This window comes from Natator depressus, chromosome 1, assembly GCF_965152275.1.
Source record: "Natator depressus isolate rNatDep1 chromosome 1, rNatDep2.hap1, whole genome shotgun sequence".
NCBI lineage: Eukaryota > Metazoa > Chordata > Testudines > Cheloniidae > Natator > Natator depressus.
The window spans coordinates 320,553,628-320,571,814 of NC_134234.1; the positions used below are offsets into that span (position 1 = coordinate 320,553,628).

The 18,187-nt window shown below is 42.3% G+C and overlaps 1 protein-coding gene across 3 annotated transcripts in view; it reads right to left on the reverse strand.

Moving 5' to 3' along the window:
* PRKAR2B (protein kinase cAMP-dependent type II regulatory subunit beta) overlaps positions 1-18,187 on the reverse strand; it is a 153,213-nt gene that overhangs the window by 31,407 nt on the left and 103,619 nt on the right. For all 3 annotated transcript variants that reach the window (XM_074942473.1, XM_074942474.1, XM_074942472.1), the window contains exons 3-4: positions 14,571-14,623; positions 12,783-12,866 (exon numbers count right to left, since the gene is read on the reverse strand). In XM_074942473.1, coding sequence (XP_074798574.1) covers positions 12,783-12,866; positions 14,571-14,623 — 137 coding nt within the window. The remainder of the gene's footprint in view (positions 1-12,782; positions 12,867-14,570; positions 14,624-18,187) is intronic.

The window sequence follows — 18,187 nt, forward strand, 5'->3', positions numbered from 1 at the left end:
CGTGGGTGCTCCGGGGCTGGAGCACCCACAGGGAAAATTTGGTGGGTGCAGAGCACCCACCGGCAGCTCCCTGCCCAGCTCCACCTCACCTCTGCTCTGCTTCCTTCCCTGAACGCACCGCCCCACTCTGCTTCTCTCCCCCCCCCCCCCCGCCTCACGGTTTCCCACAAATCAGCTGTTTGTGTGGGAAGCCCGGGAGGGCTGAGAAGCAGGCGGCAGCTTCACGCTCAGGCCCAAGGAGGCGGAGTGCAGGTGAGCTGGGGCATGAGGAGGGCCGCCCGTGCAGCAGCGGGTAACCTGGGGGGCATCCAGGGGAACTGCTCCCCGCCCCAGCTCGCCTCTGCAGGCCTGAGCGTGAAGCCGCCGCTTGCTTCTCAGCCCTCCCAGGCTTCCCGCGCGAACAGCTGATTCGCAGGAAGCCGGGGGGCATGGGGCGGGGAAGCAGAGCGGGGCGGCACGTACAGGGGAGGAGACAGAGCAGAGGTGAGCTGGGTGCGGGTGCGGGGGTGGGGAGCTGCCAGTGGGTGCTCTGCACCCACCAAATTTTCCCTGTGCATGCTCCAGCCCCGGAGCACCCACAGAGTCCGTGCCTAAGGTGCCACTTTTGATGTGATCAGTGCGAGGAGCAGCCACTTCCCCTGCTCCCCCCAGCTACGCTACCCCACCCCAGGAGCCAGAAGGACATGCCAGATGCTTCCTGGGAGCCACCCCAGGTAAGCACTGCTGGAACTCCCCACCTCACCCCCCGGCAGGTCCCTCTGGCTCTTAGGGGCGGGGCCATGTGGGCACCCAGTACGGTGGCCCACGAGACCCTCCTGCCCGGTTCTGGGGGCAGTCAGGGGACAGGGGAGGGGGGTGGATGGGGCAGAGGTCCCGGGGGGGGGCGTCAAGGAACGTGGGGGGTTGGATGGGGCAGGAGTCCCGGGGGGTAGGGATTGGCCACAACCCCCTCATGGGGTGAGGAGGGAACCGGTTGTTAAGATTTTGACAGCTCATCGCTGGATGGATCACTCAGTAATTGTCCTGTTCTTTTCAATCCCTCTGAAGTATCTGGCACTGTCCAATATCAGAAGACTGGTCCATCTAATACAGTGTCCTATAGTTTGACCCAGTATGGCCATTCTAATGAACTTGAGAGCCACAAACAGAGGAAGCTAACAGGAGAGTATCAGAGGCTAGACCACCCTCATCCCAGTTGGCTGACAGACTGCTTCCTTATGCACCTATCTACAATGTGTAGGGGAAAAACAGCTGTGTGATCCTGGGGGACTTCATTGTAAATGACGTGTTCTGGAGCTCTCATAGTGCCTGTCCTAAAACATCCTTGGAATTTCTAAACATCATAGATGACAATTTCCTAGTTCAAAAAGTGTTGCAGCCAACAACTACTTTTGTCTTAGCAGATAAACGGGAACTGATCACAGAACTAAAAATGAACAACAGCTGAGGTACAAGTGATCATGGTTTGATCACATTTATAATGTGCAAGCAGAATCAAGTTGCATCCGATGAAGTGAGCTGTAGCTCACAAAAGCCTGTGCTCAAATAGATTTGTTAGTCTCTAAAGTGTCACAAGTACTCCTTTTCTTTTTGCGAACACAGACTAACACGGCTGCTACTCTGAAAAAAGTTCAGACCATTAATATACATACTTGCAGCTTTAACGGGGCCAGTTTTACAAAGCTGAAAACAATTATGAGCCTAATCAGGGGAGGAAGAATTTAATCAGAAGAATATGAATGATAATTGGGAGTCATTTAGGATACCCCAAAAGCCACAATTCCACAGTTGAGAGAGAAATCTGTGCTGGTTAAAATCATTTCCCCTGGTATAGAGGGGAAATGAAGGCAGCCAAAAAAACCCAGATGATATAGTGTCATCATATGGTGGTGATAATATATCTGGAGGATGTTAAACAGGAGCTACTAAAGTCAGACATTTTTAAATCAGCAGGTCCGAATGAGTTTTATTCAAAAGTTTTAAGAGAGCTGGCTGAGGAGTTTGATGGACCATTAATTTGTTTTTTCTATAAGTCTTGAAGCACTGGGGAAGTTCTAGGAGACTGGAAGAAAGCTAATGTGGTCAATTTTTTTAAAAGGGTACACAGGATGAGCTGGGTAATCAGCCTGATCTCTATCTTGGTCACGATAATGGAGCGACTGATATGGATCTTGACTGATAAAGAACTAAAGGAGGGTAATGTAATTAATACAAATCAACATGGGTTTATAGAAAATAGATCCTGTCAAACTAACTTGACATGTTTTTGATGTGATTACAAGTTTGATGGATAAAGATAATAGTGTTGATGTAATATCTACACTGTAAGGCATTTGACTGGGTGCCACAAGACATTTTGATTTAAAAATTAGGACATTATAAAAATAATATGAAACAAATTAACTGGATCAAAAATTGGCTAAGTGATAGTTCTCAAAATGCAACTGTAAATGGGGAATTGTCATTGAGCGGGTCTGTTCCTAGTGGAGTCCCACAGAGATCAGTTCTTGGCCCTACGTTTTAACATTTTTCCAATGATCTGGAAGAAAACATAAAATCATCACTCAACATTTGCAGATGACTCAAAAATTGGGGGAGTGGTAGCAGAGAAAGGTATAACATTGGGGGAGTGGTAGCAGAGAAAGGTATAACATGATCCAATAGCTGAAAGTTGAAGCTAAACAAATTCAGACTGGAAATAAGGCATAGATTTTTAACAGAGTAATTAACCATTGGAACAATTTACAAGGTTCATGGTGGATTCTCCATCACTGACCATTTTTATATCAAGATTGGATGTTTTTATGAAAGATATGATCTAGCAATTATTTTGGGGAAAGTTTTATGGCCTGTGTTACACTGGAGATCAGACAGATGATTATACTCATCCCTTCTGGCCTTAGAATCTGAATCATTGCTTTAAAATATTTCCTAAAAACAAAGGAAATTCCCAGACAAAAATGTATTTAAAATAGATTAAGAGCTGAATAGATATTAATTAAATAAAAACATTACTAGCCATCAAAAACTCCCTTCTTCCTATACACAATACCTCATCTATAACCACAAACCTCTCATTGCATACTGTGCATACAAATCTCAGAGTTACCGTCTCATAGCCAGATCATCCTTCATTCACCAAGTAGTTCACAATAAAACATTCTATTTTCGACGTCTCCGACTCAAGGAATATTTCCAACACACCTCTGAACAACATACTAACCCACAGAGACCTTCCTACCAAGACTACAAAAAGAAGGATTCTGGGTGGACTCCTCCTGAAGGTCGAAACAACAGACTGGACTTTTACATAGAGTGCTTCCGCCAACATGCACAGGCTGAAATTGTGGAAAAGCAGTATCACTTGCCCCATAACCTCAGCTGTGCAGAACACAATGCCATCCACAGCCTCAGAAACAATTCTGACATCATAATCAAAAAGGCTGATAAAGGAGGTGCTGTCGTCATCACGAATAGGTCGGAATATGAACAAGAGGCTGCTAGGCAGCTCTCCAACACCACTTTCTACAAGCCATTACCCTCTGATCCCACTGAGGGTTACCAAAAGAAACTACACCATTTGCCCTCAAAAAGCACAAGAACAAATCCGCAGACACACCCCTGGAACCCCGAATTCTATCTGCTACCCAAGATCCATAAACCTGGAAATCCTGGATGCCCCATCATCTCAGGCATTGGCACCCTGACAGCAAGATTGTCTGGCTATGTCGACTCCCTCCTCAGGCTCTACACTACCAGCACTCCCAGCTATCTTCGAGACACTGCTGACTTCCTGAGGAAACTACAATCCATCGGTGATCTTCCTGAAAACACCATCCTGACCACTACGGATGTAGAAGCCCTCTACACCAACATTCCACATAAAGATGGACTACAAGCCGTCAGGAACAGTATCCCCGACAATGTCACGGCAAACCTGGTGGCTGAACTTTGTGACTTTGTCCTCACGCGTAACTATTTCACACTTGGGGGCGATGTATACCTTCAAATCAGCGGCACTGCTATGGGTACCGCATGGCCCCACAGTATGCCAACATTTTTAAGGCTGACTTACAACAATGCTTCCTCAGCTCTTGTCCCCTAATTCCCCTACTCTACTTGCGCTACATTGATGACATCTTCATCATCTGGACCCATGGAAAAGAAGCCCTTGAGGAATTCCACCATGATTTCAACAATTTCCATCCCACCATCAACCTCAGCCTGGACCAGTCCACACAAGAGATCCACTTCCTGGACACTACGGTGCTAATAAGCAATGGTCACATAAACACCACCATATACCGGAAACCTACTGACGCTACATGCCTCCAGCTTTCATCCAGACCACACCACACAATCCATTGTCTACAGCCAAGCTCTGCGATACAACCGCATTTGCTCCAACCCCTCAGACAGAGACAAACACTTATAAGATCTCTATCAAGCATTCTTACGACTACAATACCCACCTGCTGAAGTGAAGAAACAGATTGACAGAGCCAGAAGAGTACCCAGAAGTTACCTACTACAGGACAGGCCCAACAAAGAAAATAACAGAACACCACTAGCCATCCCCTTCAGCCCCCAACTAAAACCTTTCCAACGCATCATCAAGGATCTACAACCTATCCTGAAGGACGACCCATCACTCTCAGATCTTGGGAGACAGGCCAATCCTTGCTTACAGAGAGACCCTCAACCTGAAGCAAATACTCACCAGCAACCACACAACAGAACCACTAACCCAGGAACCTATCCTTGCAACAAAGCCCGTTGCCAACTGTGGCCACATATCTATTCAGGAGACACCATCATAGGGCCTAATCACATCAGCCACACTATCAGAGGCTTGTTTACCTGCACATCTACCAATGTGATATATGCCATCATGTGCCAGCAATGCCCCTCTGCCATGTACATTGGTCAAACCAGACAGTCTCTACGTAAAAGAATAAATGGACACAAATCAGACGTCAAGAATTATAACATTCAAAAACCAGTCGGAGAACACTTCAATCTCTCTGGTCACTCGATTACAGACCTAAAAGTTGCAATTCTTCAACAAAAAAACTTCAAAAACAGACTCCAACGAGAGACTGCTGAATTGGAATTAATTTGCAAACTGGATACAGTTAACTTAGGCTTGAATAGAGACTGGGAGTGGATGGGTCATTACACAAAGTAAAACTATTTCCCCATGTTTATTCCCCCCCTCTACCCACCACTGTTCCTCAGACATTCTTGTCAACTGCTGGAAATGGCCCACCTTGATTATCACTACGAAAGGTTTCTCCCCCTGCCCCCACCCCTCCTGCTGGTAATAGTTCACCTTAAGTGATCACTCTCTTGTTACAGTGTGTATGGTAACACCCATTGTTTCATGTTCTCTATGTATATAAATCTCCCCACTGTATTTTCCACTGAATGCATCCGATGAAGTGAGCTGTAGCTCACAAAAGCTTATGCTCAAATAAATTTGTTAGTCTCTAAGGTGCCACAAGTACTCCTTTTCTTTTTAATAAAACATTCATATATCTCACCACCTAATCACATAGTACAGGAAAAAATTCAATTCAGGTAGTCTTAAATGAAGTAACATTCACTGGCAGTTTTGCAGAAACAGAAAAAATACTACAATAAAAATAGGTTAAAAAACGTTGAATGTAATACTAAGTGTCACAAGGGTGGCACAGAACAGTTACAAAGAAGAGTTTAAGATACCTGAAAATTTCACATAGCACAAAGTTCTTTTTCTGACCTATTTTATATATAGATATGATTGATGTTGAATGACTTCATATCATATGTAGAAAGCTGGGAAGAGCATGCAGAATCCCGTCCAGTTTGGAGGGAATATCTGTACAGCTGAACATGAAGCAGCTTTGATCCAGAGGATGGATGCAAAGCAAGAAAGACGAAAGCAGTGTGCTGTAATCCTGGACTCTAACTCAGACAACACATGGATCTGTGAAATCTGTGTTGCTCTTAAATTGGATTTGTCAGCCGCCGTGGGCAACAGGGGGACCCCTGCAGCCTCCTGCCTACCACAGCAGCAGGGTGATGTGCTACAAATGTATATTTTAACAAGGGTCTTCACCAAAGTTGTCGCTGTAGCTGCATACCAACAGTACTTGCAGACAGAATGAGCTAATATAACTGTTCATTCGCTTCTCATTTCATCAGAAATGCTCTTCTTATACAAAGAAGAGACACCAGCAATTGGCAAAGAAACATATTAAACTACACTTTGCTGGCAGTTATACTTTGTTTCTGAAAAATGTTAGCATAAGACAGTGTTCACTGTGTGTAATTTAAAGTTAGGGGTGGAGTGACTGTGATGCTGGCAGACCAGGTGTCAGCTATTGCCAAGGCACAGCTGGAATCCAGACCAGCTCACCTGTATGTTGATATTGTTCAAATAGCTGTTGAATTTGTAAAGATGCGTTTAGTGTTTAGACTTTATAAAACGCTTGTAAGTTGCTGTATGCATTAATCTTACTTATGTCTGTATCCCATGTTATAAGGAATAATGTAGGTTTTACTTTATAACTGTAAAAAGGCCTGCTCTGAACTTGTGAACTCAGGCAGGAGGAATGATTCCCTCACTCAGCAAAGAGGACTATCAGAACTAAGTGGGCCATTGTGAAGCATCACTATACAAAGACTTTGCTCAGTGTCCCTACACAAGCTATATGCATAAGTGCTTGTCAAGAGGGAAATAAAGATAGCTGACATGAATATTTTTCATCTCTTTGCTGTTGGACTCTCGCAGGGCTGGAGCCAGGAAAAAAGAGCAGATCCCCAGCGTCAACCTGGGTTAGCCCTAAAAGACATTCAGAGCTGACAGACTACTATCTCTCTGTCACTTTTTGGAACCACAGATTGTAACTTATTTGTGTGTGTGCATGTGTGAGTGTGTGTGTGTATATATATATATTGCCTGCTTTAACCTGTAAATAATTCATTTATTTTTCCTAGTTAATAAATCCTTAGTTAGCTTACTATAAGACTAGCTACAAATGTTGTCTTTGGTGTGAAATCTAAGGTACACATTGACGGGAGGTAAGTGACTGGTCTTTTGGGTCTGAGAGCACTATTTTTTAATATTTTGTGATCTTTGTTGCAAGTGACCATTTATCACTAAGTCCAGCTTGCCCAAGTAACAAGATAGACTTGTGTGCCCAAGGGGGACAGTCTGTGACTCCATGGTCAGACTGTTAAAGTACTTCAGGAATTCACATTTGTTACTAGGTTGCTGAAATATAATTACAGAACATACCACCACTTTTTGGTGTCTGTCACTGTCATGCTGTCTAATCTAGTGAGAGTGTGGGAATTTTTTGTTTTTTGCCATTTAATATAATCCAGTCCACTCCTAAAGTAAAATGTGTATATATAATGAGCTGAGTCATCCCTGACGAAGATAATATAATTATATCCAGGGAGGGATAAACTGCATCACTGGCATGGAAATCATCATGACCTTCCTTGCATTTTGGTGGCAACAGACTTTTAACAAGGAGCTCCTGGAAGGCCCAGACAGCCCCCTACAGCACAGTACTGAATGTCAACTCAAAGAGGCATATCTGGTATATTTTGACATCAAACAGCCTAATAAATTTAATATAAAATAAGTCATACAAGTAAGTAAAGCTAATTGTGTCACAAGATTATGTGCCCTTTAGATGTTCATCTTCTCTATACAAACTGGCTGCAGATATCAAAGCATTATACCTGTACATGTAAAATTAAATGCCCAAAATCTTGGTTAGCACAGAAGGAAGGTTGCCCAATGGTGCCTAGTGTCCTTCCAGAATGTGAAGAACGGCTAAACTTAAACCTCTGAACACCAGGAAAGGAAGAGTTAAAGTAATGCAAATATAAACCTCGGAAAAACAGGAAATGAAGTGTTAAGGTACATGCCATCTCCACAATGCAGCTTAAGCTCTGCCATCTGGAGCTGGCAATAGCCACTGGGAATGGTTCAGTAAGGGGGCTGCCATAATAAGTAGACATGAGGAAGTTCTAAGAGTGTACTACTATTTGTATTGTAATCCACAGATTCAAATTTCAGCATTAATCTGTGTGTACGCCAGCTGCCTTTACTGTTAGGTGTAGCTTTATTGAATGGTGGGGGGATCAGTTGGAGCAGCTTAGCACTGCTCTTACTGTGATATGACGAGGTACATGCATACTTTGAAGGATCAACTATGCCTCATTTCATTAGGCTGTATTTGCAGTACGTGCACAAGGGTGTGTGCCATGAAGATTGTCAGCAGTCTTGTGACATGGTGGCCTCCAAGGCTTAGTGTGGGGTGGGTGAAGGCAATGTCTCAAAGGGAATCCTCAGGGTGAAGGAGTGGTAACATTTAGCAAGTCTGGGGTGGTTTGTGTGAAACAGGCTCAGTATTTGAGAGTAGGGCAGGTATAGTCAGCTATGCCAGACCTAACCCTCAGCTTTGTCTTAGGAAAGAGAAAGTTTTACACTTTGCCCTACAGCAGGGGTCGGCAGCCTTTCAGAAGTGGTGTGCCGAGTGTTCATTTATTCACTTTAAGGTTTCGCATGCCAGTAATACATTTTAACGTTTTTAGAAGGTCTCTTTCTATAAGTCTATAATATAACATTGTTGTATGTAAAGTAAATAAGGTTTATAAATGTTTAAGAAGCTTCATTTAAAATTAAACTAAAATGCAGAGCCCCTGCTGACCAGGGGCCAGGACCCGAACAGTGCGAGTGCCACTGAAAATCAGCTTGCGTGCCATAGGTTGCCTACCCCTGTCCTATAGGGTTCACATGGTTTGTTCCTAAAGTGTTCTGTAGTATCTGTAAGGGCAGAATGCTAGCATGTGCATTCAGGGTCAGTCAAGGCATCATTCAGAGGGCAGAATTAAGGTTGTCGTGTGGGGGTGGGGGAGGGGTATACCTTTACTTAGTAATCTATCCTCAAAAGACCAGGAAATACAAGGGACAAAGTGATAAACAATTCAAGGTTGTTGCTGGCATTCATGGAGCAGCTTCAGATAGTAGAGTGATCATTCTGGGCCCAAGAAACAAGCACTGACTGGTGGGACTACATCGTAATGCAGGCTTGGGATGACTAGCAGTGGCTGCAGAAATTTCGGATGGGAAAGGCCACATTTCTGGATTTGGGTGCTGAGATCACCCCAGCCCTCCAGCATATGGACAGCAGAATGAATGAGAGCGGCACAGATGGTTAAAAAGCCGGTGGCAGTTGCAGTGTTGAAGCTTAGTTGGAAATCATTTTGGAGTTGGAAAATCCAGTGAGGCCCTTGTTATGCAAGCATGTAGGGTTATTAATCCTGCTACACAGGAGAGTGACTGATTGTCCTGCACATGGCAGATATTGTGGACTGATCTGCAGCTATAGGGTTCCCAAACTGTGGTGGGGTGATAGCATGCACATCCATATTTTGGCCCCAGCCCATCTTACTACAGAAAGGGCTACATCAACAGAAGGAGCTACTTTTCTTTGGTTATACAAGCACTGGTCGATCACCAGGGATACTTCACTGATATCAGTGTGGGCTGGTCAGGGAAGGAACATGATGCTCACATCTTTAAGAACACAGGACTGTTTAGGAAGCTGCAAACAGAGAACATTTTTTCCCAACTTGCGGATTACGATTGGTGATGTTGAAGTGCCAATACTGATCTTGGGGGACTCAGCCTACACCTTGCTCATGAAGCTGTACCCTGGCCACCTTGACAGAGCCAAGGAAAGATTCAACAACTGACTCAGCAGATGAGAATGACTGCTGAATGTGCTTTTGCAAATTAAAGGGATGCTGGTGGTGTTTACTCACTAGATTAGAGCTCAGTGAGAAAAAATATCCCAATGGTTATAGCTGCCTGCTGTATCCCGCATAATATCTGTGAGGCAAAAGCAGAAAAGTTGCCACTGGGGTGGAGGTGGAACAGCTGTCTGCTGAGTTTGAACAGCCAGACACAAGGGCCATTAGAGTTCATTGCAGAGCTATGCGGCTGAGGGAGGCCTTAAAAGAGCACTTTAAAGGTCAGCCATAGTAATGTGCTGTGCTGGACAGTGATCTGCCTGGCCCTGAAATTTTGGGAGTTAAGAATTGTGTAGTGGTGTATATTTATGAACATCACACTGTCTTTTAATGAACCTATGAATTATGCAGTGCTTCCTATACATTCATAATTAGTACACTGTGTTTTTAACTGAACTAATGAGTTCTGTGGTGGTGTTGTATTACAAGTAAGGTGTGCTTTTGTAGCACTAGGCATTTTGTAGTATACATTATGGAGTAATAAAGATTATTTTGTTCCAAAATATAAAAATGTATTGCCCACCAAAACCAGTGCAAAACAATAATATGCAATTAAAAACCAGTATAAACTTATAAAATCAATGAACAAAACTTGAAAAGTAGAACGGTACTGTCCATTTAAATCCATTTCTGCCAAACGTACACCAGCCATGGCTCTCACAAATCGGTCTATTGAAGCTGTTGTTTTCCTAACTGTCCCCCAGTGTGGAGCGGTAGGGGTCAGGATGTGGTCCATGATGCAATGTGGAATATTGGGAGGTACAGGGAGCTGTTGAAATGGAGTTCTCCATTGACTGCAGAGGGAGGCAAGCTCACAACTGTTGGAACTGTTCGTCGACAAGAGTGCAGCACTTGGGTTTGCTGCCTGAGAAGCCCCATTCTGTCCTGGTGCATCTTCCTCTCCTTTTCCTGCTGGGACTTCTGTGCCTTTCTCTTCTCCACTTTTTCTTTCTCAAGGCTGTCGGCTCTAGTCATCTTCCAGGCCCCCTGTTCATGGTCTAGTGCAGCACTGTCTTGCAGGATCTCAGGGAACACATCCTCCCTACCCCACCCACCCATGTGTCCCTCCTTCTCTTCCAGCTCCTTGCTATTCACAGCAGGTTTCTGTCTGAGGCATCCATGGTGGTCTGCAGGGTGTTGGTGGGGTCTCCACCTGTGTTCCCTGTAAGCTGTGTGGTTGGGCAGCCACCCAGGAGAGATTCAAGTGCTGCCCAGCTGATTAGCAGAGCGTGCACATCTGGCAGTGTGTGTTCAGATGCCCCTCCCCCCGCTGCTTTGCAACCATGTTGCCCGTCCTGCAGCTGCTTCCAGAATCCTCCTGCTGGCTGTGCAGAGTAGGGGGGAGGGAGAGAGAGGGTGCTGATGTCAGGGTGTCTCTGCCCCCCCGCCCCTGTATCCCATCTCCGCAGAGCAGGGGTGAGGGGACAGCCTGGCTCAGGAGAACTCGAAGCTTCTGAGGTCTGAACAGTGAGTGAGTGAGTGCCTTTCTTAAAGAGACAGTGCATGGTTTCTGAGACTTCCCCAGCAGCTAGCTCACACAGTCTCTGTCCGTCTCCCCTTATTCTACTCCCACATGCCCATGTACCCCAATTCTAAAGAGCGGAGGAGGGGAGACAGGGCTCAGGACAGCTTTCAATGAGTGCCTTAAAGAGACCGCATATGGGGTCTCTCAGAAACTTCCCCAGCAGTGCGCGCGCAAACACACACAGAGTCTGTCTCTCTCTCTCTCTCTCACACCAGGGTGGATAAAAATCAATTAAAAAAGAATCGGATACTTTTTATTTAGATCAGATTTTTTTGATCAAATGCTGTTTGAGGAAAAAACCTATCGAAAGATAGTTTTAATTAAGACTGTTGGCCTCCCTGGCCTTACGGTATGCCTGCTGTAGTTCCTTTGCTCTCATGCAGCACCGCCGCTGATCCCCATCATACCCCTTTGCCTATATTCCCTGTGCAATCTTTTCAAAGATGTCCACATTTCTATGCCTGGTCTGTAGCTGTTCCTGCACAGCCTCTTCTCCCCACAGGCCCAGGAGATCAACACCTCCTGCCTCTTTTAGGCAGGAGCATATCTGGAAGGTGTAGATGGCCTGGTGAGCTGCACACAACGAGGGAGAGCTGCTAGGTGTGCTTGTCAAACTGGGCAATCAGGAAAAGGCATTTCAAAAATACGTGGGCATTTTAAAAGGGTGGGTGTGCTTCTACTCTCCATGACCCCTGTCCAATGGAGTTCACAATTGTGATCAGTGGTCAGTGTCAGGCATTGTGGAACTGGAGGATTGTTAGGGTTCAGTGTGGACCCTGTGTAATCTGTCACACTGCATCAACCATGGCTCAACACCATTCAGGGAGGTGGCATCACTGCTGCTGTAACAGGGTGCTTACATTGGCAGGAGACAAATTTGAGCGTGGACACAGGCATAACTAGGTCATTGTAAGGCAACTCAGGCCAGCCTAACTTTGTAGCGTAGACCAGGCCTTAGATTGTCTACTGTTTGGAGCAGGGACCTTGCCTTATGAGATTTCTGAGAGGCATTTAGCACACTTTTGGGTGCTATAAAACGAACAACATCAGAAGCAACTTTCTTAAAGTTTTTTAATGAATTGATGTGCATTTATATGTATCAACACTTTTTAATCTCTTAAAATAGTTTTTAAGTAAGCCTCTGAAAGGGCAAAACATTTTACAATCATGTTAATGTATTTCGCTTTCACCACTATCGGTGTTATGTTACTTGCTACTAAAGGAAAGAACTGTGCTGTATACACCTCACAAATTTTTATAATACTTTTCCTTTTGTGAAATGGGCATCTATACAGTTTACAAAAAGCTCAAGACAAGCAGCAGCAAATGTATTATTACCTTACAAGATGTAAGTTTGTTGCAAGAATGTCTGTACCAAACTCTAACTGAATTCAATCTTATTGGCACTGCTAAATATTACTCACTGTAAAGAATCTCTTACCGGATCTAAATTCTTAAAAAGAAGAATGTCCTTGCAAGCCTCTTGCAATCTGTTTCGTTGATCATCTGTTTTGGGGTAAATAATCTGAAAGAAATAATAGTTTAATTTTCTTTTCTCCATGCAGAACCTTAAAAATGATAATCATAAAAGAGCACATAGCTGAAATTCTGAACTAACCCTGCTAAGAAAGTTTACATAACAGTATGACACCCTTGGCAGCATTCTTGTCTCAAAACCCTAAGGACTTGGGGACATACTCAATAAAGACAAAAAAGAAAAGGAGTACTTGTGGCACCTTAGAGACTAATCAGTTTATTTGAGCATGAGCTTTCGTGAGCTACAGCTCACTTCATCGGATGCATAGCATATCGTGGAAACTGCAGAAGACATTATATACACACAGAGTATGTCTTCTGCAGTTTCCACGATATGCTATGCATCCGATGAAGTGAGCTGTAGCTCACGAAAGCTCATGCTCAAATAAACTGGTTAGTCTCTAAGGTGCCACAAGTACTCCTTTTCTTTTTTCTTTTTACTAATACAGACTAACACGGCTGTTACTCTGAAACCTGTCAATAAAGACATTACATCACAGCAGTGCTTAATTTGTAAGGAAAGAGGTGCCAAGGCTCAAGCAATTTTTTACGTTCATAACTGATGCACCAAGCCCAGAGGTGCCAGAAGTATGAACCGCCAAGCCTAGGGGTGCCAGGGCTCAGCCCTGACAAACCCTGGCACAAATTAAGCATTGCACCAGAGTATTTGGGAGAGCAGCACTAATCTGTTTATGCTTATCCAGCCACTATACCACTAACATCCAATTCATTTTTGCAAACCCTCATGGGATACCTTGAGAGTTCAAATTTTGTTATCTAAAACAACTTATTATTGTTCTCAGTTTATGTTTCAAACATATTGGTGTGATATGTAACACCAAAGTCACGTGTCCCATTCAAAATGTCTTATTTGCCATGAGTATTTCCCATATAATTTTCCAACACTTTGTACATCAGATCTGGGTTAATTACATCAAAATTTTCACACAGTAAACAACAAACTTCATAGCATCCAAGTGAGGTACAGATGTCCTAAATTGGAAAAGACTGACCCATCCCAGTTTAGTAACGTGATTGGCAACCAAATTGTTTGTTTTGTTCACAGTCTTAAGAAGGTGTAATGAAGCATCATAGCTATAACACCATATGTAAGGTATCACTTTTAAATTACTTTTAAAATATTGCAATCAACTGAAATGAGGCACAGCTTTAAAAATTGCATCAAAATCATACTTGCACTACTTTATCCTCAAAGTTAATATACTACCTTTGAAGGGGTGACATACTGAGTTGTTAAAAATATTAGTTTTGTTAATCCAAACAAATTACTATTGCATTTCTAAATTTAGAAAATATCTATGCAATTTTATCTTTTCCCCCCTGGAAAGATATTGATACTGCTGCAAAATTATAAGGACATTAAGTGACAATTTAAGAGCACAAGGCCCTTTGGGCACATATATCATTGAACAAGAAAGGTCTCATCAAAAGACTAGGTATCACAGAGGATATCACTCAAAACATTTTTTAATATTTTAAAAATTGGGCTCTACACAGGGACCTAGTATAGGAATTAAAAGGATGACAGTTCTTTGGAACAAAGTCTCATACACTGTCACAGAATAATTACACTGGATCCATAACTACTATCATCAGTGACTTTTTTTTTATTTTTTTTATTTCTAATGTCTGAAAACTGAGAGGTAAGCATTTCACCCATTGAGTTACATACCCTTGACTCTGTGTCATCCTCTTCTTCATCAGGATTGTAAGCTTCTGCACATACTAAAACAAAAATGAAGAGTTTAAGCTGTTTCTCAAAAGGCAACATATTATATAAGCATCTACAGAAATAATAGGACGCACACCACGTGCAATACTGAATTGTAGTAACTGATAATTTCTCTCTATTCTTTTCTTTTCTTTTCATGAAGCATATTATTGTTGTTAAATATTTATATTACACTAGCATCCAGAGATCCAAACTAGCTGTGGAGCTCCACTGTGCTAGGCACCCTACAATGTCCATTTTATAAAACTTTACAGTTTCAATAATTTAACAAGCCTGATATAACTCTCTATAGAATCAATGGAAAGCCTCCTGCTGATTTTACTAGAGTTGGATTAGGTCCAAAGTAAGTGGAAATATGCCCATAAAAAGGAAACATTAAATCTGTTGAACAACTACAGTACTGTATTTCTAAATAAACAAAATATTCTTATAAACAGTATTATGGTAGCTGTCGTATTTTAGTGATGACTGAGTCAGGTTTTAGGGTAATCTATTTACTTAAAAATAACTCAAAGTAAACAGTACTGATATGCTGTAAATCTAGCATGGCTGTATGCTCTGTCTCATGCTCTGCAACTGGTTTCTGTCTGTTTGTTTGAGAGACTTAGAGTGTCAAGAGGAAGCATAGTGCAGTACTGCATAGTGTCTTGCAGCATGTATAAACACAATAGACTCCCTGCGAAAGTATAGCACATTTCCCATTCCCCCCCCCAACTCCAATTCTCTACACTAACAGATTCTAACAAAAACATTTCTTTAACTTGTTATCTTTTATGTTATCACAGTATCAACAGGTCTCAGTCAGTCTTGTCAGACGTTTTAACAGCCTCCTAGATCTATTGAGAAGAAAACTGAATTTAGGCTTATCTGTCTTAAATCTTTTTAGTCTCTTCACACAGCTGGAAGCTGGATCAATCCATTAAGGTATTTTTGTCCTTTCAGTGTATCTGTTCTCCCTTCACTCTTCCTTGATATATGTTCATTCTCACTCTGTCTCATTCTTAGGTCATTAGCAGATTCCTTCAAAAAATGGTTTCCGTTTTCTATCATAACTGAATACTGATGTTACATTTCTTTAATCACTGTAGTTTGTTCTGGCCAATGCAGAATCTATGGTATACTAATTGATAAAGGCCTTGTTCTTCTGTTATAATTTTGATGGGTCAATCTTTTTGCCAGGACTAGAGTTATCTGTCATTCCTCTGGTTAGGTCTTATGTCTTGTAATTGAGTATGTATATGTTTATTTTATAACTGTTCAGCCAGTGGTTTTCAACATTGCAGAAGCATTGCTCTGTAGTTGAATGGCACGAAATGTGCAATTTCTTTTCCATCAATTGCTTATTGGAGCTACTACTTCACTCTATAGACTCCACAATCTACTAATTCATTTGCTTGTGGGTATTTCAAGACAAGATATCACATGTTATCGATATCACAAGATATCACCATAATAGAGGCTCAACTTAAATGTATACCCCAAATTAAAAAACACAGTAAAAGAACTAAAAAAGAGCCACCGTGGCTTAACAACCATGTAAAAGAAGCAGTGAGAGATAAAAAGGCATATTTTAAAAAGTGGAAGTCCAATCCTAGTGAAGTAAATAGAAAGGAGCATAAACACTGCTAAATTAAATGTAAAAATGTAATAAGAAAAGCCAAAAAGGAGTTTGAAGAACAGCTAGCCAAAAACTCAAAAGGTAATAACAATGTTTTTTAAGTACATCAGAAGCAGGAGGCCTGCTAAACAACCAGTGGGGCCCTGGACGATCGAGGTACAAAAGGAGCATTTAAAGACGATAAAGTCATCGCAGAGAAACTAAATGAATTCTTTGCTTCAGCCTTCACGGCTGAGGATGTTAGGGAGATTCCCAAACCTGAGCCATCTTTTGTAGGTGACAAATCTGAGGAATTATCACAGATTGAAGTGTCACAAGAGGAAGTTTTGGAATTAATTGATAAACTTAACAGTAACAAGTCACCGGGACCAGATGGCATTCACCCAAGAGTGCTGAAAGAACTCAAATGTGAAATTGCGGGACTATTAACTATGGTTTGTAACCTATCCTTTAAATTAGTTTCTGTACCCAATGACTGGAAAATAGCTAATGTAACGCCAATATTTAAGAAGGGCTCTAGAGGTGATCCTGGCAATTACAGACCAGTAAGTCTAACGTCAGTACCAGGCAAATTAGTTGAAACAACAGTAAAGAATAAAATTGTCAGACACATAGAACAACATAAATTGTTGGGCAAAAGTCAACATGGTTTCTGTAAGGGGAGATCATGTCTTACTAATCTATTAAGAGTTCTTTGAGGGGGTCAACAAACATGTGGACAAGGGGGATCCAGTGGACATAGTGTTCTTAGATTTCCAGAAAGCCTTTGACAAGGTCCCTCACCAAAGGCTTTTATGTAAATTAAGTTGTCATGGGATAAAAGGGAAGATCCTTTCATGGATTGAGAACTGGTTAAAAGACAGGGAACAAAGGGTAGGAATAAATGATAAATTTTCAGAATGGAGAGGGGTAACTAGTGGTGTTCCCCAAGGGTCAGTCCTAGGACCAATCCTATTCAAAAATTATCTGGAGAAAGGGGTAAACAGTGAGGTGGAAAAGTTTGCAGATGATACTAAACTACTCAAGGTAGTTAAGACCAAAGCAGACTGTGAAGGACTTCAAAAAGATCTCACAAAATTAAGTGATTGGGCAACAAAATGGCAAATGAAATTTAATGTGGATAAATATAAAGTAATGCACACTGGAAAAAACAACACCAACTATACATACAATATGATGGGGGCTAATTTAGCTATAACTAATCAGGAGAAAGATCTTGGAGTCATCGTGGATAGTTCTCTGAAGACATCCACGCAGTGTGCAGCGGCAATCAAAAAAGCAAACGGGATGTTAGGAACCATTAAAAAAGGGATCGAGAATAAGATGAAGAATATCTTATTGCCATTTATATAAATCCATGGTACGCCCACATCTTGAATACTGCGTACAGATGTGGTCTCCTCATCTCAAAAAAGATATACTGGCATTAGAAAAGGTTCAGAGAAGAGCAATTAAAATGATTAGGGGTTTGGAATGGGTCCCATATGAGGAGAGATTAAAGAGGCTAGGACTTTTCAGTTTGGAAAAGAGGAGACTAAGTAGGGATATGATAGATGTATATAAAATCATGAGTGGTATGGAGAAAGTGAATAAGGAAAAGTTATTTACTTGTTCCCATAATTTAAGAACTAGGGGCCACGAAATGAAATTAATGGGTAGCAGGTTTAAAACAAATAAAAGGAAGTTCTTCTTCACTCAGCGCACAGTCAACCTGGGGAACTCCTTGCCTGAGGAGATTGTGAAGGCTTGGACTATAACAGGGTTTAAAAGAGAACTGGATAAATTCATGGAGGTTAAGTCCATTAATGGCTATTAGTCAGGATGGGTAAGGAATGGTGACCCTAGCCTCTATTTGTCAGAGGGTGGAGATGGATGGCAGGAGAGAGATCACTTGATCATTACTTGTTAGGTTCACTCCCTCTGCGGCATGTGGCATTGG